This window comes from Xiphophorus maculatus, chromosome 7, assembly GCF_002775205.1.
Source record: "Xiphophorus maculatus strain JP 163 A chromosome 7, X_maculatus-5.0-male, whole genome shotgun sequence".
Taxonomy (NCBI): domain Eukaryota; kingdom Metazoa; phylum Chordata; class Actinopteri; order Cyprinodontiformes; family Poeciliidae; genus Xiphophorus; species Xiphophorus maculatus.
Genome location: NC_036449.1, coordinates 27,265,658 through 27,293,408, shown reverse-complemented (window position 1 = coordinate 27,293,408; position 27,751 = coordinate 27,265,658). Strand labels below are relative to the sequence as shown.

At 38.1% G+C, this 27,751-nt stretch overlaps 3 protein-coding genes across 7 annotated transcripts in view; all 3 read right to left on the bottom strand.

Annotated features, from left to right (window-relative positions):
• Positions 1-954: 954 nt before the first annotated feature.
• Positions 955-7,761, bottom strand: ube2g2 (ubiquitin conjugating enzyme E2 G2). 2 transcript variants are annotated; one of them, XM_005798157.3, is made up of 6 exons: positions 7,616-7,761; positions 6,472-6,507; positions 6,271-6,316; positions 3,761-3,879; positions 2,483-2,623; positions 955-1,602 (listed from the first exon to the last, which is right to left on the bottom strand). In XM_005798157.3, the coding sequence occupies exons 1-6, from the start codon at positions 7,656-7,658 to the stop codon at positions 1,490-1,492; spliced, it is 498 nt and encodes a 165-aa protein (XP_005798214.1). In that variant the 5' UTR covers positions 7,659-7,761; the 3' UTR covers positions 955-1,489. The 2 variants fall into 2 exon arrangements, with proteins under 2 accessions (XP_005798214.1, XP_023192932.1); XM_023337164.1 differs by lacking the exon at positions 6,472-6,507.
• Positions 7,762-7,852: 91 nt separating this feature from the next.
• Positions 7,853-11,157, bottom strand: LOC102220846 (olfactory receptor 10J4-like). Its single transcript, XM_023337163.1, has one exon. It carries the CDS (start codon positions 10,036-10,038, stop codon positions 9,076-9,078), a length of 963 nt encoding a protein of 320 aa, XP_023192931.1. The 5' UTR covers positions 10,039-11,157; the 3' UTR covers positions 7,853-9,075.
• A 5,263-nt stretch (positions 11,158-16,420) lies between these two features.
• mylk (myosin light chain kinase) overlaps positions 16,421-27,751 on the bottom strand; it is a 55,996-nt gene continuing 44,665 nt past the window's right edge. For 3 of the 4 annotated variants that reach the window (XM_023337153.1, XM_023337156.1, XM_023337154.1), the window contains 16 exons: positions 26,125-26,172; positions 25,903-26,030; positions 25,668-25,824; positions 24,921-25,111; positions 24,736-24,847; positions 23,871-23,909; positions 23,691-23,781; positions 23,412-23,615; positions 21,532-21,749; positions 20,272-20,395; positions 20,040-20,192; positions 19,834-19,957; positions 19,146-19,236; positions 18,136-18,264; positions 17,722-17,834; positions 16,421-17,050 (listed from right to left, as the gene is read on the bottom strand). In XM_023337153.1, the coding sequence (XP_023192921.1) occupies positions 16,919-17,050; positions 17,722-17,834; positions 18,136-18,264; positions 19,146-19,236; positions 19,834-19,957; positions 20,040-20,192; positions 20,272-20,395; positions 21,532-21,749; positions 23,412-23,615; positions 23,691-23,781; positions 23,871-23,909; positions 24,736-24,847; positions 24,921-25,111; positions 25,668-25,824; positions 25,903-26,030; positions 26,125-26,172 (2,054 nt within the window). In that variant the 3' untranslated portion in view covers positions 16,421-16,918. The remainder of the gene's footprint in view (positions 17,051-17,721; positions 17,835-18,135; positions 18,265-19,145; positions 19,237-19,833; positions 19,958-20,039; positions 20,193-20,271; positions 20,396-21,531; positions 21,750-23,411; positions 23,616-23,690; positions 23,782-23,870; positions 23,910-24,735; positions 24,848-24,920; positions 25,112-25,667; positions 25,825-25,902; positions 26,031-26,124; positions 26,173-27,751) is intronic. The other variant, XM_023337155.1, reaches the window with a different exon arrangement.

The following is a 27,751-nucleotide window of genomic DNA, read 5'->3' as shown; positions in this document are numbered from 1 at the left end:
CTACATTAAAATGCAAATAAACTAATTAAATTAATTGTTTTAATGAATTTAGTTCATTAAATTCATGAATGAACTAATTAATAAATTAGTTCATTAATTAGTTCTTTAATTTAATTATTTTTTCTTTAATTTTAGCCAATTAAAGAAAAAAACATTTAATTGGCTAAAATGTAATAACAGAAATCCTTTAATGTATGCTTGATTATTTGTAGCACAGGATGCATCTGCAGCTAAAAAATATCATATGTCATAAGCCTGATGTGTGGTTTATTTTTCAGCCTAAATAATTAATAATTTGATAGAAAAAAGTGCTTAACATCAAGTTTATCTACAGACTTTGAATCAGGCGAAGCTAAATCTGACACTTGAGTTTTGGGTAAAACATTTACAGACAATGAAGGCAAAGGCTTTTTAAAGTTTTAATTGCAAAATATATATGTAAATTTTTTGTACAGTTTTGGCTTAATTGCTACTCTGACGATATTGTTCTTTTTAGTAAATGACTTGTTTTTGAATCTCGAGTGAACGATTAATCGATTACAAAGTTGGTTGATAACTGTTTGTCATCACAATTAATTGGATGCATTTTTTCAGTCCTAATGAAAATGTGAATTTAATTTATTATGTTTTTTAAATTTATGGACAAATGAAGATAATTAACGTGATGCTCCTTCATAATATACCAGGATAAATTAAAATTATTTTAGACTTTTCAGTCTGAATGTCATCTGCTTTGCAGTTTTCAGGAACAGAATTGGCGAATCAGAAATTCCCCTGAGTCGTCTCCAGGTAGATTGAGAGTGACCTTCAGTCTACAGTTTGATCATATTTTAGGAACGCTTTGGTGATCTGAAGTGCAAATAAAACACTAATAAAACTGGAGGTGATGATCATTACTGCAATTAATATTTTCTACACCTGTCATGTGACCAGAGATCAATAAACCAAAGATCCTAAAACAGAAACGCTGCTTTATTAAGTTTAAGTCAACATGCTATAAAATCAGTTTGACACCAGAAACAGAAACAAAAAGAAGCTCTTAGTTTCTCAACAAAGAAACTAATAAGAAATCAGAGAAACAAAGAGATCAAAATTCTGTTTTCAACCAACTATTTGTGAAAGGAAACTTAGAGAAACTCCTTCAGCTCAGCTGTAAAAAAAAAAAAAAAACAACAAACTGAAGTCCACCACGGTGACCACCAGGAGGAGATAAAGTGCAAACAATCCGCTGAGAAACTTCAATCTGAGCCAACAGCAGGGGAAGAGGGGCGACAAACAGGAAATGAGGTCATGACAGGCTGCTGCTGGGTCTCCTGGTGATGTCACTGTATCCTATCAGCCTCTGATCCATCAGTTCATTGAGGTATCAAACTGCAGCTCTGCGTGTGTGTGCGTTGAAGGTTTCCATGGTAACAGTGTTGATGCTCCACAGTCTGTATCCGAGCTACGCGCCACCACACACACGCAGAGCGGCGTGATGACATCATCTCTACAGGCCCAGCGACTTGCGAACGATCTTCTGAGCCAGTTTGTAGAACTGCTCTCTGTCCTCGCGCCACATTTTAGACGCATCGACGTTCGCGCCGCTCTCATCGTTCGGCTCTGAGGAAAAGAAGAAGAAGAAGAAAGAAGAGTCATTTATACTATATGATGACTCATGGCAGACGTGTGATGTGGACTGAGGATCTTATTGCAATATTTTAGTGGTCTTATTGTGATAAAGACAAATATTATGATTATGACAAAGATTATTTTCCAGGTAACTGTGGTTTTGACTGCGTGGCACAGAAATCACAGCATCACACCTCACATTGTTCTTGAAAAACAGGATTCTTCAGGATGCCACATGCTTAAAAATCATGACTTATATCACTAACCTGCACACACTTCGTAACTGCATTTAATTATATTTTCAAATTTACTGATATTATGCTGGAAGAAATAAAAGAGAAAATACCACAATATTTCTGAACATACTGCGAATTTTATTTACCATCAAGTTTCTTATAAATCAGAAAGAGAAGTCTTCTTATATAACTTTCTCAAATTTCATTAGCTTATTTAATTGAGTCAAATGTTTTCTATTTATTGTTTATATTGCTTTTTGTTTATTTATTTTGTATATTTGGAGTTAATTGCTCATTAGAGTTTATCAATCTTTGAGAATGTGCTCATGCATTGTTACGCCATTACTATTATATAACTTAAAAATGATCTTAAAACAACAATAATATTGTTTGTCACAATAACTTCTGGGATAATTTGTCATCCTGTGACAGATGAGAAGTGAGGTGACTTTCAGTTTTTATTTGTGTTTTCAATTAATCTATAGAAACAAAGTGTATCAACTTGCTGCAGGTGTGAAATAAAACCTGTCAGAGATTTTAAATAAATTATTAACGTGTGTTAATCATGTAACAGATGTGTAATAAATACATGACAGTACGGTTTGGTTGGTCATGTGACAGGTGAGCTGCTCTACCTGCCAGCATGCTGACCACAGACAGCAGGATCTTCTCCACACTCTGGACCGGACTCCACCGCTCTGCGCTGCTCTCATATCCCATCGGGTCGTCACCCGGAGCGTGAAGGATGGAGATGCAAACCCGGCCATCTGGGTAGACTGAGGAGGGAACAAAGGAGCAGAACAATTATATTAGAAATCATTTATTCCATCGATTAGTCGATTAATCGAATAAAAAAATTGGCAAATTCTGCAGATTTTTCATTCAATCTCAAGTTTTTTTTTTACAAATAAAAATGTTCAATAAAATGAACATTTTATTCATGTAATAAATAAAATGCAATAATGTAGTATTACTTTAGCAAATTTGAACCAGGTGAAGATAAAACTGCCACTTGAGGAATTTTCGGTAAAATATTTACAGAAAAATAAGGTTTTTATGTAAAATGCTAAAGGTATATAATTTGTGTAATTTTAGCTTAATTACTGCTCTGAATGTGTTGTTTTTTCAGCAAATGGCCTTTTTTTGAGTCTGAATATTTAACAGTTTATCGAATAATCACGATCAATCCAATTAATCGATTCAGCCCGAGTTAAAACATGAAGAGTGTTTAATGTCAGACTTTTGTGTTCTGATTGGATGAAACATTTCACTTTCATTGGGCTCCACTATGGCTGGATTATATGGCTTAAAAAAACTAATTACAATTAGCGAAAATATTTTCAAAAGGTGGGTTTTATTTCAGTCAACCCTTCTAATACTTTTACTCCATAGTTGTACGATGGAGTATTATGACCAGGTTACGAGAGTTTTGATTTAATTACAAGAATATAGTAATAATGTTAGCAAAAAAGATGCAATTATACAAGAAAAAGTCTTAAAATTACAGGTATTTCTGTCTGATAAAACAAAGTTTCTGCTACCAACATTCAGACATTTTCCATCATATCTAATGAACAAACTGCAGGTTCTGATTGGTCCAGCTTTCTTCTTCATGTGTTTATGATGTTGATGCGGGTCCAGAAGATACAGTTCAGCTCAGGGCCATGATGATTATGATGATGATGATGATGGTGGGGAACATGATGACGGGTCAGAACCGAGCGCGCTGTCCTCTAATCAGAACTGCGCCATGACATCATGGCTCCTGCCCACTAATCTCGGCGTTAATGACAGCAGGCTAACGAAGCGTGTTCTGACGGGTCCAATAACAGGGTCCAGACACAGGCTGTTTTTATCTCGACGTTCTGAGCATCTACACCCGCCGTCGGGGGCGGAGCCTGTGGGAGACTTACTGTTGGGGTGAAACATGTCACAGGTGAACCTCATCTTCGGAGGGCTGAGAGGATAATCCGAGGGGAAGCTCAGGATGGCGGGGAAGACGCCGCCTTCGAAACACGTGTCCTCTGGACCCCTGAGACACAAACAGAGAAAATCACTGAGAATGTCGCGACGCTGCGGCAGGAAACAGAAGCTTTTAGTTAAATGAACCCAGTTTCAGTTTCTGATCACGACACCCTGAGTCATAATCAGGACTGAAGTTTGAATATCTGATCTCAGATCTGCCTGACCTCCTTCCCTGAAGTTATTTCTGACTCTTTAAAGCATCAACTGATCTCTGACCAGATACCGTCTGTTTATCAGGACAGTAGTTGGGAGTAGCAAGTCTTCACACTGCAAAAACATAAAATATTACCAGGGATTTCCGTCAAGTTTCCAAAGCAAATATCATAGTACACCTGAAATAGAACAATACCAACCTATATGTAACTTTTCTGCAAAAAAAGATGCTTGTTTAGAGTCAATAACTCCTCAACATTGATGAAAAGGTTCTAGTCACAATGGCAAAATATTTAACTTATAACTCAGACTCGGATATTTATTTATGTCCCAAAAGGCATAAATAAAGTCACAATAAAAACAACAACACACCAACAATTAATATAAAACTGGGAGGTGTTCTACTAAATTTCACAGTTTCCACTAATGGAGGTTAAAAACACAAAACTTGTCAATCAAAAAAATAAATAAATACAGATGCTGGTAAGACCGAAAATGTGAACAAAAAATAAACCAATAAATAAATAATATTTACAATTTCAAATTTCTCACTTTAAGAGACAACTATTAAAACTCAGTTTGTGTTAAAAACACAAATTGTTTTCATCAACCATAAGACTACCTGACTAACAAGTTAGGTTTCTCTTACTTCAAGTGTACTAAGATATCTGCACTAAAAACTAGATCAAAACACTTGGTAAGATTTTGTGTTTTTACAGTGCAGAGTGCTTCACCTCCTCTCTATGAGCTGAGGAGCAGAAAAAGGAAGACAGAACAATGAGGGACAGAGGACTGAGGTATAATGACAGGTGTGGTGTCTCGGTGATGTCACTCTGCTGACTGAGCCGGTATGTGGACTTGGACTTTAAATGAGCAGCGGGGTAAATTGAAGGGCAGACTGAAGCTGCTGTCACGCCGGCATGGAGCAGGAAAATCTAATGATGGTGCTTTCAATGACATCACGGACTCTGCAGTGTCTCCTGTCAGCCATGCATCAGGCTGCGGAGGATTTATTTTAACTAAGAGTCATCACTATAAAAACACAAAATCTTACCAGGTATCTTAGTCTGATTTTTATTGCAAATATCTTAGTACACTGAAAATAAGACAAAACTAACCTACAAGTTACTTTCCAGCAACATATCAGAGCTTGTTTTAAGTCAATAATGATTGAATATTGATTAAAATGTTCTACTGGTAGATTACTTCTCTTATAAAAAGATTTTTTTCTCATGTTATAAATTAAATAGTCAGCCAGAACTATTACATTTTCATGAATATTAAGGAATTAATGCCTCATAACAAGCTCCTATTTTGTATGTTAGGTTTGTCTTATTTCCAGTGTACTAAGATATTTGCACTAAAAAAATAGACAAAAATATTTGGTAAGATTTGATGTTTTTGCAGTGAGATACAGATGAAAATATCTGATTTAGAGAACTAGCCTGGTCTTAAAGGGACAGTTCGGTTTTTTTCCAGTTGAGTTCTACTGAGAGTAAATATTTTTACCTCCGTTAGATACTCTGGCTTGCAAAAATATTCACCTCCTTTGCACTTTTCCACATTCTGTCAAGTTAAAATCACAGCCTTCCATTTATTTTATTAAGGTGTTTTTCTTTATTTTAATCTATTTTGAAAATTAGCCTCACCTCAGTGAGATTGAACAGAAAGCATTCTTCAAATGTTCCTGCTGACTGTTAACTGGATTTAGGTCTGGACTTTGACTAGGCCATTCTAATACATGACGTTTGATCCAAACCTTGGATATGTTGAGATTTTTAAAGAACTGCAATTTTATTTCTGTTTTTAGAATTTAAAATAGAACATTTAGCAAGAAAGAACGGATCTCTTTCTTCTGTGGGATGGAAAATGATGTAAGAAATAAAAGAAAAACACAGATTACCACCTCATGGTAAGAAAATCCCATAATTTCACAATCAAGCACCGCTTTGTGTTGATTTATCTGATAAAATCCAAATGTAAACACGTCTGCCTCAACTTTGAGCTGCTGTCTGAATCAGCAGTGACACCTGCTGGTCAGAGTGACACATTGCACCTGGAAACACGTGAAGAGTTTGGCAGGTTGGATAAAATCGGTTTGGGTTCTATGAGCATCGAGCATCTCAGGTTAAATTATTCTCAGTGAGAATCAAATTAACAGAAATGAAGAAGGGCAGTGCATCATGTTGGTTTCCATGGAGACGTCCTGTCATATATGAGTAAAAAGGCTCCAGCCTGTACTCACATGATGAGCGCCTCCCATTCGAAGAAGTTCTCCTCGTTGGCCGGACCTGGAGAGCACACAGAGGGAGAAATCGGATCATCGTCTCATCCTGATGTTCTGTTCTGATGTAACCTGTTCGGTTATGGGTCAAAGGTCGGATCAGGAGGGCTTGAACTGAGCTTTTAACCGCTCAGGTGTTCAGATGTAAAGACGGAGTCTCACCTGCGACGATGCCTTCAGGTGGGTTCAGGGTCAGCTCTGAAAAACCAACATTATGGATGAATCCAAGAATTTCACAGAGACAATTGGAACCCGTTTAGAAAAACTGGTGCTTTTCTAAATAAAATCATCATTATTAGTGAAAGTCCAACATATCTTATTTTTCTGAAGCATGATGTAATGCAACATGTACACACTCACAATAAACTGATTAAAAAAAACAAACAAACATAGTCTCAACCTTCTTAGGACGTTTTTTTGGCGACCACATTGATCTCGGGCAGCAGATGGAAATCATCTTGCTCCAATCAGAACTAGTCAACACCAGTAATGTGATTAAAATATTTTTTTAAAAATGTAATGTTTTCACCCAAAATTAGGAAATAAATGTGGAAATAAGTGTAAGACTAATCTTATTTTACAGTATCTTTACCAAAGGTGGCAATAAATGGAACTGTGTCTCTTTTATTCAATATGACAGTTTTTAATCCGTCCTTTAACGCTATATTTTAAACGGTTTGCATTGTAATTAATACACTTTCTTACTTTAATATAGACTATAAACTAAAAATACAAAATAAAAACAAAATAAAATCCTAAACATTTTTAGTAAAAACGCTACGGTGGCAAATTTATTATGAAAGAAAATATTAATAAACAAAAAACGGATGTTAATAACCCGGACTGTGACCAGCTGCCAGTCAGACTTTAACAGTTCTTGTATTAATCCTTCAAACTGAGTCCAGATCCAAACATGCAGATCATCGGAGAGTTAACCGGTTTTTGAAAGTTACTGGCTAGTTTGATAGTTTCTAATGTTTGCAGCACTTCTTATCTCACAGTTTGAGTCTCAGTTACATAAACAGTCAGGGAAGAAGGTTCTGGATGAAGCTGAACAGTCGCACCAACAGATTATAATAAAATCGCTAAATGTGTAATTCGGAGAGATTTAAGTTAAAAAAACACTGATGCCGAATCGATCAAAGTGATCAGTTTCCATTGAATCTTTATAGATTTTTCATCTAACTGTGTCGAATTTAAACCCTGGAGCAGAAAAGCTGTTAAATCTGTGGAAACTGTATCGGAGTTTGGTTCAGCCGAACTTCCCCCTAGCTTTTCCTCACCAGCTGGAGCTTCAGTTACTCACGTTTGTATTCAGCCATGAGCCTCTTTAACGCGGTGCCGGCCATCTTGTTTACCGGACACAAAGCGTAGACAAAAACAACTAAACAAAAACAAACAGCTCCGAGCCAAACCGCTAACACCAGGCTCAGGACCTTTCCGCTCGCTGGATGAGCAGACAGCGCCCTCTGCTGGTGCGGAACCACCACAGAAGTCAGCGTAAAAAGTGGATTACCGCCACCTACAGGCCCGGAGGGACAACATGAATTTAACAGAAAAAGCTACTTTTAAGTTTCTCAAACTTGTTTTAAAGTTTAAAGTTTCTCAGACTTAAAACAAGTTTCTTAAACTACGGTTCACGCTTCCTTATACTGGCTTTGTAACAGAAATTCAATTTTCCAACATAAAATGTCCTAAATAGACATTTTATGTTGCTTTTTCAAATTAGCTCAAGATTTGATTTCTATCAGGCAATTAAAAAGGTGAATCAGTAACAGTAATTCTTTTTTATTTCAATTTGTTTTTACATACATTTTTTTTTTACAAACCAGGAAGGCTCCAGATGAAGAAATAGGGCCTAAAACCAAAACTATTATGTAGATTGAATTCCGTTTTTTTTATCCTTAAATATCAAAAGAAAATACTTTAATTCAATCAGTTTTCCTGCTGCCCAGCAGTCGCTTGATGTATCCGGTGATGGCGCTCATATTCAGGCCGTACACTACCGGGTTGAACACGATCTGAACCAGAATGACCAGCACCAAAGTGAGCATGGAAGCTGCAGGCTGGTTTCTCTTCTAGATTAGCAAAATATTTCATCCTTCTTTTTACATTTTCACGTTTACTTCTCATTTAAAAAAAAGAATAGGGAAAACGTTCTATTATGTTTCTCAAAATGGTCTATCCACTCTTCTATTTATCCCATTTCGACTAGACCTCTTTCTCAAAACTAAGTCATAAACTGATATTTGCCATAACAATTGTTCAGGGATGTTTTTTGCTGCAAGAAATAAGGCAGTGGTGATTCAACACTTTAATTTTAATCCATAAAATCAAAATTTCTTCTAGATTTTTTATTTATCATTGCAGTTTAGCTCAGTTTTCTTACTACACATGTGACAATATTTCTGATCAACATAAGCTGTTAATCATGATTACTGTACAGATCAGGAAAAGGTCATTCTTAGTTCTGAGTTTATTTTGATTAACAAATAAAAACCTATAGAGAACAAAATCTACACATATGTAAAAATTTCAAGCAAGAAACTCCTGTAAATGCAGAAATATTTCACAAAGCAGCAGTTTCTATACATATGTTCTTAAAATCGGTGGAAAAACGCATGGAAAGTGCAAAACAGAATTGCATCAGAAATGTTAAAAATACATCTGTAAAAAAGGACGGAGTGATTTATTTTCTTTAAGCTATGACTCTTTATCCTGTAAATATCCAGAAACAATCTGTTAACATTTTACAGTCGTTTTAAATCAATCGGTTTTCCTGCTGCCCAGAAGCCGCCTGATGTATCCGGTGATGGCGCTCATATTCAGGCCGTACACTACCGGGTTTAACACGGACTGAGCCAGAACGATCAGAACCGAAGTCAGCACAGAGGATGCAGGCTGGTCTGCGCCTTGCAGGCGGCGCTGCAGCAGCTCCACCGCAGTGCAAACGCTGTAGTTTATGAAGACCAGCAGGTGCGGCAGGCAGGTGCGTAACGCTTTGCCGCTAAAGCTGCGTGTGCGGCACAGGCAGACATAAAGGATGCTGCTGTAAGAGAAAAGTACGAAGGCGACGGGCAGCAGGGCAGTAGCAACAGAGGTGAATACGGCGAAAACGTCGCTAACCTGCGCCGCATTTCCGCCGCAGCTGAGTCTGTTTAAACTGTAAAGGTCACAGAAGAGCCGGTTAATGTGAGAGCGGCAGAGCGGCTGAAACGCGGCAAAAAGCACGATGATCAAAACCATCGTGGCGGGCAGCAGCCAACAGAACAGGAGCAGAGCGGCCACCGCGCGCGGCGACACCAACGCGGCGTAGCGCAGCGGGCGGCAGATCGCGACGTAGCGGTCAAAAGCCATGGCCGCAAGCAGCATGAAGGCCGAGCCGCCCACAGTGTATACAACCCACGCCTGGCACGCACACGCAGACAGTGTCACCAGGACAGAGCCGCTCTCCCACAGCAGCTCCCGCAGCAGCCGTGGGTAGACCGCGAAGCCACCCAGCAGCGAGTTCAGCAGCAGCGCGGCCACGAACACGTACATGGGTTTATGGAGGCTGTGGCGCGTGCAGATCACGATCAGCACGAGGCCGTCGCTGCACAGCGCGAACACAAAAGCCATAAGGAAGAGAAAGAAGAAGAGCAGCCGGTGACCAGACAGCTGCTGCAAGCCTTCAAGCGTCAGCGACGTCTGCGCGACGAACAGCGAGACGTTTAAAGCCGCTGCGGACATTAGATGGGCGGAAAGGAAACGAACTAGATGGAGGAGAGCAGATGAACTTCACCGCAGCTGTAGACCACACACACACACATTTGATGAACAACATATAATTACAAACGTCTAATCAAAACATCTGAACAACAATATTGAGAAACTGGATCATCTGAACAGGAAACATTTAAAGTGATTTACAAACATTCAACCATCATTTAAATAATATGAAATGTGGATCCTAAGTGACTTAATCTTCACATCTAAGACATAACACATAATAACACGTTGACCAGCCGACCATAACAGAGTCGGAACCTGAAGAACTTCTGGTCCGATGAGCTATGAGTTACTTTATGGGTCTCTGGTCTCTGTGGAGCTAATTAGTGATTGATTTTTTTCATAACCTGAGAGTATGAAACAAGCACTTTAATGTCAAATCATAGAAACTTTGTAAACTATGAAAGTCTATGTGCAAGAATGAAGCACAGAAAGTGGGAATTAAACAAACTCAATGTGTAAATCATTCAGTTAGAAGGATCCTAGATTAAATTTAGCCATTTTTAGCACCTATAATTCAAAATGAGGAGGCCACCACTGAGATGGTTTTAGGTAAAATATTGCAGAACTACATAAATCTACACAAAAATGTCATATTTTGCAAAGAAACATAAAGATAACACTCCTAAGAACCAATTTAGACAATTTATCAGGAAAATAAAATCGTTGATTTGGGGTCAGTTACACTTTAAAACTCGTCACTTGCCCCAAGATTCAACTAAATCTGTATGGAAACTATGGTGGTGATGTTTTTAACAGGAAAAGGGCTAAATCAAATTCAACAACCTTGGGTCAGTCCTGGTTTGGATCATAAACAATCATTCTGGTTTTACATTCATGAAGATATGAATCTTCTTAGTAACAGCAGAAAACTACAACAGATTTTAATAGCAGTAGAAACATTTCAAAAGGTTGTGCAGGATGAGGATAACCCTAAAACCACCATAATTACTCCACATACCCTTTGACTTTAAAGCTGCAGCATGCAACTTTTATAAAAATATTTTTTACATATTTGTTAAAACTGTCACTATGAGAAATATGAGACAGATAATCTATGAAAAGATCGATCGCTTCCACCTTCTCCCTGAACTGCTGTCTGAACAAATACACTGTTAACAACCAAAAACAACCAATCAGAGCCAGGAGGAGGATCTTAGCGCTGTCAACCAACCTCATGAATGAGCTGCTAAAAGTGCTAAAGGGGAAGAAACAACTTACTGTTTCAGGAAAACTAGGCTAGCATTCATGATAGGCTGTAATATCAAGAAAAAGCTGTAATGTTGTGCATGTAAGGGTGATTGACAGCGCTAAAACCCGCCCCCAGCTCTTATTGGTTGTTTCTAGTTAGCACTGGGAGAAGTTGGAGGAGGTTGATTTTTTTTCACAGATTATCTGTCTCATACTGTCATGAGATAGGGACAGTTTTAACAAATATGTAATATATATATATTTTAAAATGTACATGCTGCAGCTTCTTTTCAGGGGTTGAAGGATTAATTCTTGCGCAAGTTGTCCTTCATTTTATTTGGGTGACATCTTTGAGACTAGCAGCTCTACTGGGTTTTTCAACGCCTACTGACACACAGCCTGATTATAAGCCCAAGAAAACGCCCGTGTGGATTATTGGTCCTACACCTTTGGGTCAAGGCATTTCTGCAGAGATATATTATCAAATAAGCTTCAGTTTCTGTCAAATTTATTGCTTTCTCAAACTGTAAAAGATTGCAGGAGTTTTTAGGAAGGGGTAATTTTACAGCCCTTTTCTCCACATGGCAGCAAAATTTCTACAGCTGCTACAGAAAACGACAGCATTGACTGGACCCAGAAATGTCTCCAGACATTTTTCAATGCTATAAATCCATGTTTGGCCCACACCTCACCATTGGCGCAGATCTTATTTGCACCTTTTGGTGCTATAAGCTAAGGAGGTCTATCCCCACAGGTTTCCGTCAATCCAAATGACTGTTTCTTTCTCGTTTAGGGTTGAAATAGAACACAAATAATACAAACTTAAAACAAAAAAGAGGCAAAGCAAAAGTAAAATAGTCAAGAATCAGAAAGTAAAGTTTAGTTGTGTTTTGATCCTCAGAGGAAGATTAATGGAAAAAACCCAAGAGTCAACTAACAAGAATGATGCAACAGCGTCCATGTTGTCCTGAGAGGACGGATTAACGAGCTGCTGGTCCTAACAGAGACATTAACGAGCGGCTCTCAGGTGAGCTCATTAAAGCCGATACAAACTGACCAGGTGCCGTCCCTCAACACACACACTGATGTTTTTCATGAGACTAAATCAACAAGGTTATTAAAATAAACTGATCTGTATTTGTACCAGTTTTGCTCATCGATAGCTTGTGTCCATTCTGATAATCTGAATTCTTAAACGTAGATCTCTTCTGTCTTACAAAGAAAAAAGCCAGAAATAAACTTTTTAAGACACTGTTCATCATCTTTGGAGTTCCTCAGGATGTAACCATCATCTCAGAAGAGAGGGAGACAAATTCAGAGGCTGATTGATTTATTGTTCTCTTGCATTGAATCACACCTCTCATTAATGGAAAAACATACATTAACTAACAGGGATAGTACAAGAGACCTAGTTAAGTTCTCTAAACTATATACTAACCAAATCCTGTTTTAACTGGAAGAGTAAGGATGGGTTGACAGAATTACCCTCAAATATCTACACAGTAAATAGCCAGGTCATTGTGCTAAATGGCATTTCTGCACATTAAAATGTTCAGTAAAACACAATTCTTTGAGGCAAATTAATACTTAGCACACAAAATGAAATGAAAGTGACAATGAAAAGGGTGACAACACTAAACACATCAATATTTTAGCGAAATGTGACAGATGTGCAAAATTAATCAAGAGAAAGAAAAATTGCAAATATCTGAAAATAACAAAATGTCCAAATATAGAATACACATGGCCTTCTCCCTGTACTACCTCTGATAAAATATTTTGGCGTGTGAATGAGAGTAATTCTGAAATATCAGTGAAAACCCTGTCCTGATATCTAATTGCTGCTGGCGAGTCTGAAGGAGCTGCTTGAAACTGCAGCTCTGAGGAGGAGCTGCGTCTCAAAGGCGGAGCTAGGTACAACCAGGCGTTTTACACAGCTGAATGGTTGCCATGGAGATTAAAGGACTCTCAAACATGAAGCAATAAGAGCAACACTCCAGATATGCTGTTGAATCACAACATAACATGATGTAAAGCTAAAAACTATATAGACATTTTACACACTACCACCCTTTAACATTATCTGGATTCAACAACAGCAGCTAATTTACAGTTTCATTGCTAAAAAATGAATTTTACTTTTTTTTTTACCTTCGGTTGGTTTCTTGAACATGATTCTGGTCAACAGGATGTCTCAAGGTGATCCAGATGTGTAAAACCACTGTTAGCATGTGTACACTCACGGTGCATTTAAAGACAGTCGAGGCCAGCTAGCTAATGCTAGCTAGCTGGCATTAGCATGTGTGCATTTCAAGATGGCGGAGGCAGCTACAGGAAGTAAATTTTTCTTCCCCCATTTATGTTCAACTGTTCATTCTTGATAAGAGTTATGAGTCAAACAGTAACATTACAGGCTTAAAAATAACTGCTTTGCTGCATAAATGAATGAATTACATATGAAGAGGCTCTTATGGGCTGTTTAAAGAAAAGATATTCTATGATAAACAGAAAATATCATCCATAAACCTGATTTTGACACATACAAGACTACATTTGTTTAGTGATAAAAATTTATTTGTTTTCTGTGAGTAACTACAGTCGTAGTGTTCTCATACAGTTCATCAAACTGGTATATTTTTATAAAAATTAAAGTAATTAAATCTACATACATCTAATACAAAAACAAAACAAAGAGTGAGTCCACCTCTGCTTTAATAGGCGAGGACATGAAGTGCTGCAACACCTTTCTGGAATAATTATCATATAATTAAAAATCTGTGCATTAAATAACAAAAAAACAGACTCCGAACACACAAACCGGATGGTTGAAAACTGCAGAGGAAACACTCACACACGCATACACGCGCACACAAACACCCCTGTGAGTTAGCAGAAAAAACACAAACATCTTTGGTGTCTGATTTTTAAGAGGAATCAGATTTCATGAAAAGGTTCAAACACAAACAGCTGGAATGTGACTTTCACCCAGAGTTTCTGCCGCCACACAGAGAGACTTCACAGCAATCCAATGAAACATTTAATCTGCTCCTATGCGATGCTTGGAGTCAGAAACTGGGGAATTCATGCTGAGGTTTGAGATTTTCCTGATTTATGAACAGTTTTTTAAGGCCACAGAGGAAGAAAATCGTCCCGCAGCGTGACGGAGAAACTCTGACTCAGGGTGACGCTTTAAGGCTAACAGCAGGAGGCCAAACGTGACTGAAGCTTCGCAAACCTGCAGCTGAAACACAAAATGAAGATAAAGAGTGAAGCTGGATTGTCGGATATCAACAGGAGAAGCTCAGTTGCAGAAGATAAAGAACAAATGTGATCACTGCAGAACCTCCAGTTCAGACTGGGCTCAGCGCAGCGTTAAGGCACAGAAACAGTGACCTGAGCTGAGTAAAGATGGCCGCCACACCTTCCTCAGATTAAAGGAAAGTGTCAAACGTTTTTCATTTGTGTTGGTGTCATTTTAAAGATATTAATAATTGTCAATGTATAGTACTTATTTTTAGAATTATTTGATAGATTGTAACAGTTTTTATGTTTTTGAAAAGTATGCTGCAGGCGCCTCTTGTAAATGAGATAATGAGTTTCAAGAGATTTTTCCTGTGTAAAGGAAGGATTACATTTAAATGCTTCCAGAGGTCAAAGGTCAATCAGCAAGTCCACGTTTACAAAGTAAAGAAAATTTAGTGTCAATAACTGAACAAACTAGCAAAAATAATTTAGATCAATTTTGTTAATGTGGGAGTGGAAGGGTAAGTTAATTTCTGGTGGCCTCTGGAAACGTTTGTCTTTAAATCTTACAAATTATAGCAGCACAAACAAAAACGCTATGCAGCACAAACAGCTAAATTAACGTATATTAATTTTGATTTAGTTAATGTGGCACTGTGAGGGCAGGGTGATCTCTGGTAACTTTTTTAAATCTTGAAAAGTATAGCGGGACAAAAGAAAATTTTTGCAGCACAAATATCTCAGGTAACTTTTTTACATCTTCAAAATAACGGACTCTCAAACAGTTATGTTTGAGCATAAAGTAGTTTATACTAGTTTGTTTGCAAACTAGCATAAACATAGCACATTTGATTGACACCACATTTAATTTGATATTGTAAATATGTAAATTCTGCTTAACCTTTGATGACGTTTGGAAACATTTATTAATGTCTTTAAAATCAAAGTGGCACATGAAAATGTTTGCTGCACAAACATTTGACTCTAATCATGTTTAATTTAAAGAAGGCGGGTCGGCCATCTTCACTCTGTTCCCTCCTGCACTTGGATCAGACAAAAAGGTTAAACTTAAAGTGTTGGCAAACTTTCCTCATGCTTTGGAACGTTGTTTTCAAATCAAACAGGGACAAAGTGAGGCATTATGAATTAAACATGTACAGGTTAAAGTTCAGTGACATCACAGCTTCCATAAACTGAACAATCGTATGAAAGCAAGCTGTAAGGCAGGAAGGAGCCTGTTGGAGGAACCTTCAGAGTCCACGTGAGAAAGATATTTGATGTTTTTAAATTGTGAATCTTGTAAAATCAGGAACTGGTTATGGCTGATCTTCATGTGAAACGGCAGGAAGTGTCTGTGTGGTTATTTTGGAGGAGCAGTTGTTCACAGGAAGACAGTTCAACTGATGTGACCTCATATGAGATGGGATGGTGGGCGGGGCATCAGGTGGGCGGAGTCCAACACAGGAAGCTGCAGGGATGAACTGTTTGGTGCATTCACACCAACCCTGTTTAGTCCACTTTAATCAAACTCTAGTTCATTTGTCTAGAAAGTCTGATTTGTTTGGAGAGATGTGAATGTAAAATAAACTCTGATGCAAACTAAAAAGCCAGAACTGGTCCGTCTACAAACTTCGGTCTCGGTTTGATTGAAGTGAACTCTAGTGCAGTTCGAATGTATATGTGAAGGCCAAGCTTACTGGAGACCGAAACAAAAGCAGGAAGCAGACTACAATGCAGGGCATTCTGGGTAAATACAACCAAAGCAAAGGCAAGAGTCTACTGCTACTGGGAGAAATGGCTTTTGTTGAAGACTGAAGAGAAATCCTACAACCGCTAAAATCTGATGCTACTCCATTTGTTTACATTTCCTGAAGAAGGAAGTTGCACTCATCTCTTCTTCAGAGGTTTTTGTGCTGTTTCCTTCAGTAGTTCTTGTTGCAGCGCCCCCACAGACTGGGAGGGGAACATCTTTTTAAATTGTTTTGGTTCGTTTGACATAGTGAACTGCACCTCCTGAAAATGAAACAAATGTTGCAGTTTTGGTCTCCAATTGAACGGAGTTTACCAAACTATCATGTGTGAAAACACCCTAAAACAGAGTGTTAAAGCCAAATATAGGAGCTTGTTGTGTGAAAAAGACATTTTGGTTTATAATATGGGAAAAATTTAGCATGTTTCAGTCTTTTACGCTTTACTTCCTGTTGGAATCAGGGCCCAGCTTGATGTGCTTTAAGATTGTCACACATCAACCGACCAATCAGAGCGAATCGGCTGCAGATCTGCACATGCTCAGATTCAGGTATGAGAAACTCCGCCCACCTGTACCTCCCACCCCTAAATGTTACTGTGGGTGAATTTTCTGACAGGCTGAGGAGCAGCAGGCCTCCTAAATGTCCAACAGGAATCTTTATTCTTCCTCTTCTTCCTCCTCCTCGTCCTCTCCAGCCATCACCTCCACCAGCAGATCTGCTGTGCACGTCGCCTCGCCGAGACTGTTGACGGCCTTCACCATGTACTTGGCATCATCGTCACCTGAAACCTGCAAGTTAACACCAGAAAACAATAAAGCACTGCAAAAATATACAATCTTAAGTATTTTTGGTTTAATTTTAATGGAAATATCTTAATACACTTCAAATAAGACAAAACTAACTTAAAAGTAACTTTTCAGCAAGCTATTGTAGGTCACTTATAGTCAATAATTCCTTAATATTGAAGAAACGTTACCATTTCCACTTATAACTTGGGAAAATGTTTTGACAGTGAAAAAATCTGCCAGTGGAACTAGAACTTTATAAAATCAATATTAAGTAATTATTGATTTAAAACAAGCTCCAATATATTTCAGAAAAATTACTTGCAAGTTAGTTTGTCTTATTTCAAATGAACTAAGATATTAGCACTAGAAACTAGGTGAAAAATACTTGGTAAGATGTTGTGTTTTTGCAATCAATAAATATAATTCATTTAAATATAGCAACAATATGTTCAGAAACACTGTTGTGTCATGTTACAACCATATAATTCATTATATTTCAGGCGGATTTTATGTGATGCAGCAACACAAAGTACAACAAAACTGCATGATGGAAGGAAAACAAAACTTTAAGTTGCAGAAAAGTTGAATTGTTATTTCTGACCGACACAGCAGCTTCAGTTTCCGGGTCGTTCAAACTAAAAAAAGCGGTGCAGCACCAGATGAACTCTGACCTCTGAAATGATCAAACTGCAGTTTCCTTCTTCATCGTAGTCGATCTGGAAATGTCGGGTCTCTTTGATTGGCTGGTCGTCTTTGTACCAAACCACCTCAGGGTCAGGGTATCCTAAAGCAGAAAGTTTATAGAGTTAAAATCAATTTTTATTTGTATAAAATCAATTAATATGCTTGTCCTCCAAAAAGTTACGTTTACTGTAAATTGTTAATAGCATCTTATCTCTTCTTAATGTTTCACAGTTTCCACTCTAATAATCATCCTGAAGAATGTTAATCTAGAATATATATCAGTGAGTGTAAAACTGGAACCTAAAGATCAGGATTATTTAATACTGAACTGAAGGACTTTAATAAAACAGAGCCAGGTTTATGATCATCAGCTGATCAATGTGTATATTGATCGGCTGTACCTTCTATTTTGCAGTCGAAGCGAGCGGCGCTGCCTTCCACCACCTCCACGTCTTTAATGACTGAAGTGAAAGTGGGTTTACTCTCCGTCTTCTGTTCGTACTCCAAACACTCCAGGAACTGATTATCCTCTGAAAACAAACAAGATCAATTCTGTGGCTTAGAGAGACGGTTTGTTTGTCTTGTTTTATATCAGTGTTTGTTGTTTTCTGTCTGTTGCAATTTTGCCGATTTTCAGGCATTTTGAGCTTCTGATCTTCAGATTTTGCACTGCAAAAACAAAATTCTACCAAGAATTTTATTTAGTTTCTAGTGCAAATATCATAATACACTTGAAATAAAACAAACAAACAAAAAAAAATAACTTACAAGTAATGTTTAAGTAAGATATAGAACCTTGTTTTAAGTAAATGATTCCTTAATATTTATTAAAAACACACTAATTCTACTGGCAGATATGTTTACTAATAAAGTGGGAAAATGTCTTTTTATAAGTTAAAAAAATCTGCTATTAGAATTAATACTTAAAAAATAGTAATATTAAAGAATCATTTAGGAGTTTAAAATAAGTTCCTAAATCTTGATTAAAAAATTACTTGTAAGTTAGTACACCTAAAATAAGACAAAACTCAGATATTTGTACCAGAAACCAAAATACAAAAATACTTTGTAAAATTTAGTGTTTTTGTAGTGTGTTTACTGTATTTAGTAAACAAAACCCATAAGTTTAGAAGAAACATATTTCACCTGTTTCGTAACTATAAGGTCATTTTTGAGTTGTTTTTGGGTCTCGGTGTTTGTAATTGTTTTGAAGACTGTTGTCCATAGTGAGCCCGGTTCTGCTGAAAGTTTGTTCCTGTTAAAAACTAGTTGTTTCTTGTCACTTCACCTCATGCATTCCTTAGATACTTTTTACCATCTGACATTAGACGGTCAGCTGAATATGAGTCCTAGTCCTAGTGTTTGATAATTAGGATTGAATGGTGACAAATGACTCGATTGGGTTCGGTACCTTCAGTGGGTGAGCCTTTCTTTGCACTAACTCCAGCCATCATGGCCATGGAGGAGAGTCTGCCAATCGCTCGAACAGCGTGACCCGTTTTCTGTCAGAGAAAAAGAAACATTCATGTTCAAACATGATAGATGACGTTTTCTGTAGGTAACGTGTTAAACTTAAAGCCCAGCCCGCCGTAGCTTTTTATATGTGACACACACAAAAAAAGAACCTTCAAGGTAACAGTGGTGACTCAAATATTATTTTATCAATCAAATCAAATCAGTTTTTATCTGTACACTTCCACATTACATCAATCAGTCCATCCAGTTTTTAGCCATTTTGCAATTCTGGAACAAAATCAACAAATCCCTGAATTTTTTCGAGCTAATGCATCATTTTGAGTTTACTGCAAATTTTCTGCAAAAATGGTCAAAAACATTGAGTTGGAGTGATGCTAACGCACACCTGCAGGTGACAGTATTTCTTCCTTCTACTACAATGCTGCATCAGCCTTACTAGATGTCAGGTTATAGTCTGATTGACACGAGTAACAAAAACTCAGATCTATTGTCATACATACACAATTAACCCTTGAAAACATTCATGATCTTGATAAAAATGGCCCAAAGTGAAACTGAGTTTTCCAGTCCTGCTGTGGAGTGTTTCGCTGCTAAATATGATTGATCCTCATGTTGGTGTTTACCTGCCACTTCCTCCTCAGGATGTACTTCTTCATCCTCTCCTTGGACAGCTTGGTAGTCTTCATGGTGTTGGTGTCCTGTTTCAGCCAGGGGTGTTCAAAACACTGAGGGCAGGACAGCCGAGCCCTGAGGAGTCGCATGTTACACTGTAAACACTCAGAGTGATTGCAGATATTCAGCTTTTATACTGTAAAAACATCAGGGTTACTTCATGTCTTTTTTCAGCAGGTTGGTGATGAAGTCTTTGGCGTTTTCAGAGATTTCATCGAAGGCCTCGTCCTCAAAGTCCCAGGTTGCCGAGGTAACATTGGCCAGAGTCTCGTTGTCGTTGTCGCCCATGAAGGGAGAGAGACCGCTCAACCTGAGGGAATGAACAGAAAGAAAACCTTAGCCAACGTTTAGCTAGCTGAGTCGGAGTTAACAGAGTGTCGTTTCCTCACAGGATGTAACAGATGACTCCTATACTCCACATGTCTGTGGGGTAACTGATGGCTTCATAATTTATCACTTCAGGAGCCACAAACTCTGGAGTCCCAAACAAAACCTTCAAAGTTCCAGCGTTTGCTGTAGGGGGATAAAAAAAAAGTTAAATAATCGCCATTAGAAAAAGAAGAAGAAACAGGAAGAAATACTGACAGAAGTTGTTAACGGTTTGTGTCAGTAGCTGCGTCTGTTTCCATCAGAAATGTACACAAGTCATTTTATTCAATTCCAAATCAATTCTCAAGTCTTCAGGGAAACAAGCCTGTTATATTTTTGTAAACAATTAAGAAAAAATGGTGTAGTAAGTGTGCCGGGCCAATCGGTGGCGCTGTAGCACTGCCAGAGAACAGCATCAAAAGCACCAAACTGCATTGTTGCTTCTTTTAAACACGTTGGGCTGGAAAAAACTAGTTTGTGCAGGTTACTAATATTTAGACTACATTTCACAACATTTGATGAGTTTTTAGAAAGTATTCAGATAAAAATGATTTTGAAATGCTTGTAGCTGTGCAGAAGAAAAGCACAAGACTTGTACATTTAAATAAATGGTGTTCTTGCACCAGTTTTATTAATTTATTTTGAAATAACTAGAATCTGTTGAACTTGGCTAGTCAAGTGTTATGTAGTTATATTAGTGATATTGTAAAGCAGAAATCAAAGTGCAAATTCATGATTTAAAACGACATGGCGGCACAAAAATATATATATAACACAAAAATAAAAAATAAGTCTGGTCGTGTTCAAAGAGTCCAATTCCTCCGCAGTCCAAAGAGGATATGGTTCTGGACAGAACATCATAAAGGACAACCAAAACGTTTGGAATTGCAAATATAATTTTGCTTAATGGAAACCGGCTAATTCTGGAAAAAAAAGAAGTTTTTTGATAAAAGGTTTTTGTGCTAGGATGAGGTGGATTTTCAGCTGCATAAATATTAATGTATTCTGCACAAAACTGCAATGACAAATTTTTTTGCATCATACGAGTCACATGACCAACAACTGGCAGAAAAGATGAAGAAGACAACAGGAAGTAGTTGGAGGACGATTGCGCAGCATGTTTTTAATGACCAAACTTATTTATGTCTGACTACAATTGCGTTTCTTATTTAATGGAAACTGTAAAATTGTGTTTTTTCAACATGAGCAGCATATCGCCAAAGTTTTGCATACATTTCTAATGGAAACGCAGCTGGTTATATTAATCTGAGTCTGGTTACCGAGCCGGCGGGCGAGGCCGAAGTCGATGAGTTTGATCTTGCTGCCGGTTTTGTTGACACACATGATGTTTTCTGGTTTGAGGTCGAGGTGGACGATCCCCTGCTTGTGGATGAAGTTGACGCCGTCGATGATCTGCAGCATGTATTTAATCACCTCCCTCTCCGTCAGCTCAAAGTCCTCGTCGATGATCCGCTCAAACAGTTCGCCGCCAGAGATCCTGCAGACAGAGGTAACGACTCAAACTGATTCATTACTCCATTTAGTTACTTCGCACCCTAAATGGTTCCTATATTTGAGGTTTTGTAATCGACCAGCACAAATTAGCACAAATATGAAAGTGTAATTTCTTAATACTGATGAAAAAGAAATAATTATAAGTGAAATAATCGGCCAGTCTAACAAGACATTATTATTTCATCGGTTCTGATGAATAAATTCTCAGCAATATTATTTTTTCACCAATGACCCCCATGACCATACGGAGGATTTTCTCAAAATAAAAAACTAAGTTTGATTCTCTGGTGAAACTTGTTTGTTTGTTCCTTCATGGTGACGTCTGCTGCTGTTTCCATAGTGAAGCTGCAGACTGAAATGCTGCAGTCAGATAATCCGACTATAAACACATCTCTTCCTGTTTGTATTCCCAGTTTTCATCGTGTCAGCACTTATTTGTTGCTTCCGTTCTAATGTTTATTTATCAGAGTTAAATCGAAAGCTAGATGTTGACTTGTTCCTGTTTGACATGAGAATTTCTTCTGAATGAAAATCAGCTGAAAGTTCAGCTGGAAAGCAGGAATGACTAAAAAAGAAATATGTTTTAGGATGAGATGAGGTCAAACTCTGGCTCTAAAATTAGCAGACAGGAAATATTTGCTCCTGAATTCCTCTCATAGCAGAGGAGGAAATTGTTTTCCAGTGTTTTTCACTGAAAAAACATTTTGTACTTGGAAAGAAAACAGCGCAGAGATCTGATCTGTGATATTCTGCTGCAGGTTGACATAAGGGATAAAAATGAAAAACAAAATGCTGTGATTTTTTTCATCTACTCAATAATAAGCCAGCGGTAAAACTTTAATCAAACAGTAAAGTAGTCTTATTTTTTTATGGAAGGGGATCTGTAAATTATTGCAGATCCAAAATGTAAAAATAGTTTTTGCAGGTTTGCCTCAATAAAAGAAAGGAATCCACTTTGGAAACTTTTAACGGGACTGAAAGTAATGCAATTTTCTTTTTGTCAATTCTGAGCAATAAAAACAAGATTTAGGTCACTTTTATTAAAAAAAAATTTTAAATTAAAAGAAGATCTGGGTGCATCACAAGAAAATACAAAACATTGCAAAAACACAAAATCTTGTATTTTTTATCTAATTTCTACTTAAAGTAATCTAATCTACTTAAAATGACAACATTAACTTACAATTAACTTTTCGACAAGATATAGGAGCTTGTTTAAAGTCAATAATTTCTTATTTTGATTAAAAATGTTCTTCTCTGGCAGATTTGTTCACTTGTGGGAAGAATGTCTTCTTATAAGTGAAATAATCCACTAGTGGAACTAGTCATTTTTAAATCTATACTTAAGAATTATTGACTTAAAACAAGTTTCTAAATCTTGCAGAAAAGTTAATTATAAGTTAGTTTAGTCTTGTTTTAAGTGTACACAAGAAACTGGTCCAAAAATACTTGGTAAGATTTTGTGTTTTTGCAGTGAAAGCTGATCTGGGTGCTGGATATTGAATACATTGTAGCCAAGATTTTCTGATGTGATATTTTCATTTGTCTGGACTAATTTTGCCCGGATTAAAGATCAAAAAGTCTCAAATGTCCCCCTGGTCTATGAGGTAGAAGCAAAGTAAAACCCTGCAGAGGGAGCACCTACATCTCCAGCACCATGACGATGTCGGATTTGCCCTCGAAGGCGTCGACACACTGGACCAGTTTGGGGTGATGCAGGGAGTTCATGATGCTGATTTCCTGTCGGACGTTCTCCTTGTCTTTGGCCGAATACGCCTTGATAAACTTCCCAGCCCAAACCTTCTTCGTGGATTTCTCCAGCAGCTTGAAGACCTGACCGAACTTCCCCCTGAGACAGAAACGACACACTTTACGCTGCGCTCGCTCAGTCGTGGTTGCTAGGCGACGGTGGGCGGAGCCTTACGTTCCCAGCCGCTCCTCCACGTCGTAAAGCTCCTTCACCTTCACATCGGTTTTAATGGTCACGTCTCGGTACTCTGGCTCTTTTTCCGAGTCTAAACACAAACAGGAAGCAGGGTGTTGTGGTTCTCATGGCTGATAAACATTGTGGTTAGTTTGTTTATGTGCAGACAGAGGCTCATACCTTCATCCTCCTCCTCTGCCTCAGCATCATCCTGGTTATCTGTTAGAGGAATTAAAGTAGCAGCCGTGTTAGTCCAGTTAGTCGTTTTAGTTCAGCCTCCGTAATTCAGCTGACCTGCTAAAGCCCAGTTAGTCAGATATGGTTCTGGTTTAGTAGCAGATGGATTCAGATTAGAATTGGGTAAATCAATTAATCAATTAATCACAGGATAAATTAAATTGAGCTCAACAATTTCCATCTGAATATTGTTTTTTCTCTCTCTTTCTACCAAATACAGGATAAGAAAAGTCTTCAGTCTGGTGCTTTGGCCTGAACTACCTCCTTATTTCAATTAATAGTTCATTTTATTTGTCGTTTCTGTTTTGTTTATTTATTTTGGATATTTAAAATGTCGTCCAGTTAAAATGTTATATGTAATGAGAAATTAAAGTTTATTAATTTCTAAAAATATGTTTTTGCATTATTATGCCACACTGCAAAACACAAAATCTTTCTAGTGCAAGATTTTGTTAAACAAATGTTTTAGTTCACTTGAAATGAGAGAAAACCAACTTAAAAGTAACTTTTCAGCATAATATAGGAGGTTGTTCGAGGACAATAAAAATACTAGTAGCACCAGCAGATCATTTCACTTGTAACAAAACATTTTTCCCGGGTTACAAGTCAAAAATCTGCCTGTGGAACTAGAAATTTTTCATCAACATTAAGGAATTATTGACTGAAAACAAGCTCCTATATCCTGATGAAAAGTTACTTGCACATTACTCGTTTACGACAATAAACAGAAACTGGACCTTCAGTCAGAAACCTTGTTACATGGATTTCTGTCAGAACATCTACAGAAAGTTTAGTTTGAGTTTCTCACCGTCGTCCACTAGTCCCATTGTTACGGCTTCAGACTCGGCACTCGGCTCTCCGATGCCGTAAATGTTCTGAGCTCGAATTCGAAACTTGTACTGTCGTTCTGGAAGAAGGTTCTGGAAGCACAGACACTCCGTTTAACCTCTGACCTGAACGGCTCCTGTGTTGGGTTAGGAGATGAGAGCCCACCTGGATGTTGTAGGAGGTGCTGTTGCAGGACACCAGCTGCTTCCACTGCTGGTCCACGGAGTCCCAGATCTCCAGATGGTAGGTCTGCACGGCGCTGCCGCCGTCGTAGGTCGGCCCGTACCACGACAGGGTCAGGCTGGAGCGCCGGATGTCAGAGGTCGCGGGGACCTTTGCTGGGGGGTCGGGCTTGTCTGATGAGGATTTACAATTATGAATATTATCACTGCAAAAAACACAAAACCTTAGCAAGTATTTTTTTTGTCTAGCCTCTAGTGTAAATATTTTAGTGCACTTGAAACAAAACTAACATACAAATGACTTTCCAACAGGAAAAAGCTTGTTTTAAAAATAACCTATAAAGATATTCATTACACTTTTTGCACAAAATCATCTCAGCTAATGATATTTTTATCTGTTTTAAAGCCTTTTATCACTTTAAATCCAAATAAGCTGCTCTTGTCCACAGCCTCCAACTCAACGTTTCCACTCACATATGAAAACAACTGCAAACAGATGGGAAATTGTACAACAGTACATCTTTGAAATGCATAAGTGGAGCCTCCTGCACAACCAACAACAATGCAGCAAGTGGTTTCTGGGTGGTAAGTCAACAACAAAACACTAGTCTTTTCCAGCAGCCATTGTAGAGCGTATACTGCAGTAAAACCAGCTGACCAAACATGCTGGAGTTCAGCGAGTGTTTTATAATTAGCTGGTTTCAGCCTCTCAGCAGACGTATTTCTTTACCAACGATGGTGAGGTTGAGTGCGGCCTGTCGGAGGCCGTAGCTGTTCCTCAGCTCCACGGTGTAGCAGCCGCAGTGCTCCTGCTGCCCGCTGGTGATGGTCAGCTTACTGCTGCTGTCTGTGCTCTCTATGGAGACGTCCGAGGATCCCTCCTGGATCTGACCCACACAAATACAGCAAACACTCCCAGTCAGAAGGTTTCAGGCTGAACCAGTGTGTGTGAATGAGAGACTCACTGGTTTCCTGAACTTCAGCCAGGTGCAGGTGATGGGTGGAGCTCCGGAGTATTTGCAGAGGATCTCCACCTTTTCTCCTGCCAGGATTTTCATATCTTCTGGGAACTGGAGGATCTGAGGAGGCAAAGCTGCACAAAAAACCCCAAATAATTAATAAAAACCAGTAGATAACATTCAGTTCAGATCCATGTATGTTTTTGGTTATCAGTTGGTGTGTTTCACCTTGTTTGGGAGGAGTCTTTGGAGTTGGCTTCTTTATTCTGGCTTCACCTGAAGGAAACAAACAGAGCCGTCAGTCAGCTACTGTTGTGACTTTTTAGTTGTTTAATTCAGTTAGTTTTTTTTTTTCTCCGAAGAGTTTTTGTGGCGCTAGTGGCTTGTATTTTTTGTGACAGTAGGCAGACAGGAAAGAGGGCGAGGAGAGGGAGGAAGACATGTGGCAAAGGTCGCTGGGACCGGGAGTTGAACCCGCGACGAGGACTAAGGCCTCCAAACGTGGGGCGTGCTAACCCCCTGCGCCACCACAGCAGTTAGTTTCAGTTAGTTTTCAGAGTGAGCTTGCTAGTTTTTATTAGTTAAATTATGCCGTAACGGGAGATGAGAGCCCATCTCACTCTTTGGTAGTAACCGGCTTTCCACCGGTGTGGAAAGCCGGTTACTTTCCACACAAGTAACAGGCTAGTGTGGAAAATACAAAATCAATTTAGCTTCAGTTCAAAAGGCTAATAAATAAATTCATAAGCATGAAAATGAAGGAGCAGAAGACAAAGTTAAATCCATCACAGTTAATTCTGTAAACATTCAAAATCTGCTCCTTCATTTTAACAACTCAGATCTGTTTCACTCTGGTAGTTTATTCACATTTTCCCATCAAATTTTTTTACAACTTGTACCATAAATTAAAGTTTGATTTGCTCTTCGTGTGATTGTTTCTTCATGTGTGCAGGAGTGACGGTCTTGGAACAGAAAGTCCGACTCCATCAGAGAAAAGCAGCAGAACAAAAATGTCAGACGGCAAAGGAGCGTCTCTGACGACCATATAAGGACAACCTATTAATAGTCCCTCGTGAGCAGGAAGTAGCTCATGGAGTTTGTTATTTATTCTCCAGATGAATAAGAGGCCAAAATCTTATGATGTTGAAAGGTGAAGGTCTGCCTTCTTTCTCCGTATTGTTTCTGATTTATCATTTCAGAGAAGGCCGCCGTCACTTTAGGTTCCTATAAACTCCACAATCAGGAGAACATCTGGTTTAAAAACAGAAGCACAAAACTTTTTCCACTTCACACACACTCACTAACTCATCTCTTTTACAAACCCTGCTGGCATTTCACTGTTAATAAAACCCGACATGTGACAGAAGCTCAGCAAACACCTTAATATGGGTAACAAAACTTTATTTACTGCCTGAAGGAAGAAAGGATGAAACAGGGACGAGAATAAATCAGACAAAACTGTAATTCCTTATAGCCCAGATGGTGGTGTTGATGCTTCAGTGTTTAAATACAAGCAGCATAAAAAACCCTTAAAGTGCTTCAGAAGCAGGAGGATTTATTTCTCTAAAAGTCTTTAATCAGAGAAAATAGACTGGAAGAAAAAACAGATGAGTCCCAGATTGATATACACTGCAAAACATCAACTCATACAAAGTATTTTTGGTCTAGTTTCTAGTGGAAACATTGTAATACACTTGAAATATGACAAAACTAACTTATGAGTAACTTTTCACAAAGATTTAGCAGCATGTTTAGAGCCAATAATTCTTCAATATTGATAAAAAGTTCTGGTTCCACATGCAGATTATGTCACTGTTAAATCTAATATAACTAAAGCAGAGTTATCACTAATGAG

Bases quoted from the DNA above. Each gene is read 5' to 3' on its own strand.
- ube2g2 (XM_005798157.3), bottom strand. From the start codon at position 7,658: ATGGCCGGCACCGCGTTAAAGAGGCTCATGGCTGAATACAAAC. The intron at 6,508-7,615 runs GTGAGTAACTGA...TTGGTTTTTCAG, and splicing joins GCTCATGGCTGAATACAAAC to AGCTGACCCTGAACCCACCT. The intron at 6,317-6,471 runs GTGAGACTCCGT...TGTGCTCTCCAG, and splicing joins ACCTGAAGGCATCGTCGCAG to GTCCGGCCAACGAGGAGAAC.
- LOC102220846 (XM_023337163.1), bottom strand. From the start codon at position 10,038: ATGTCCGCAGCGGCTTTAAACGTCTCGCTGTTCGTCGCGCAGACGTCG.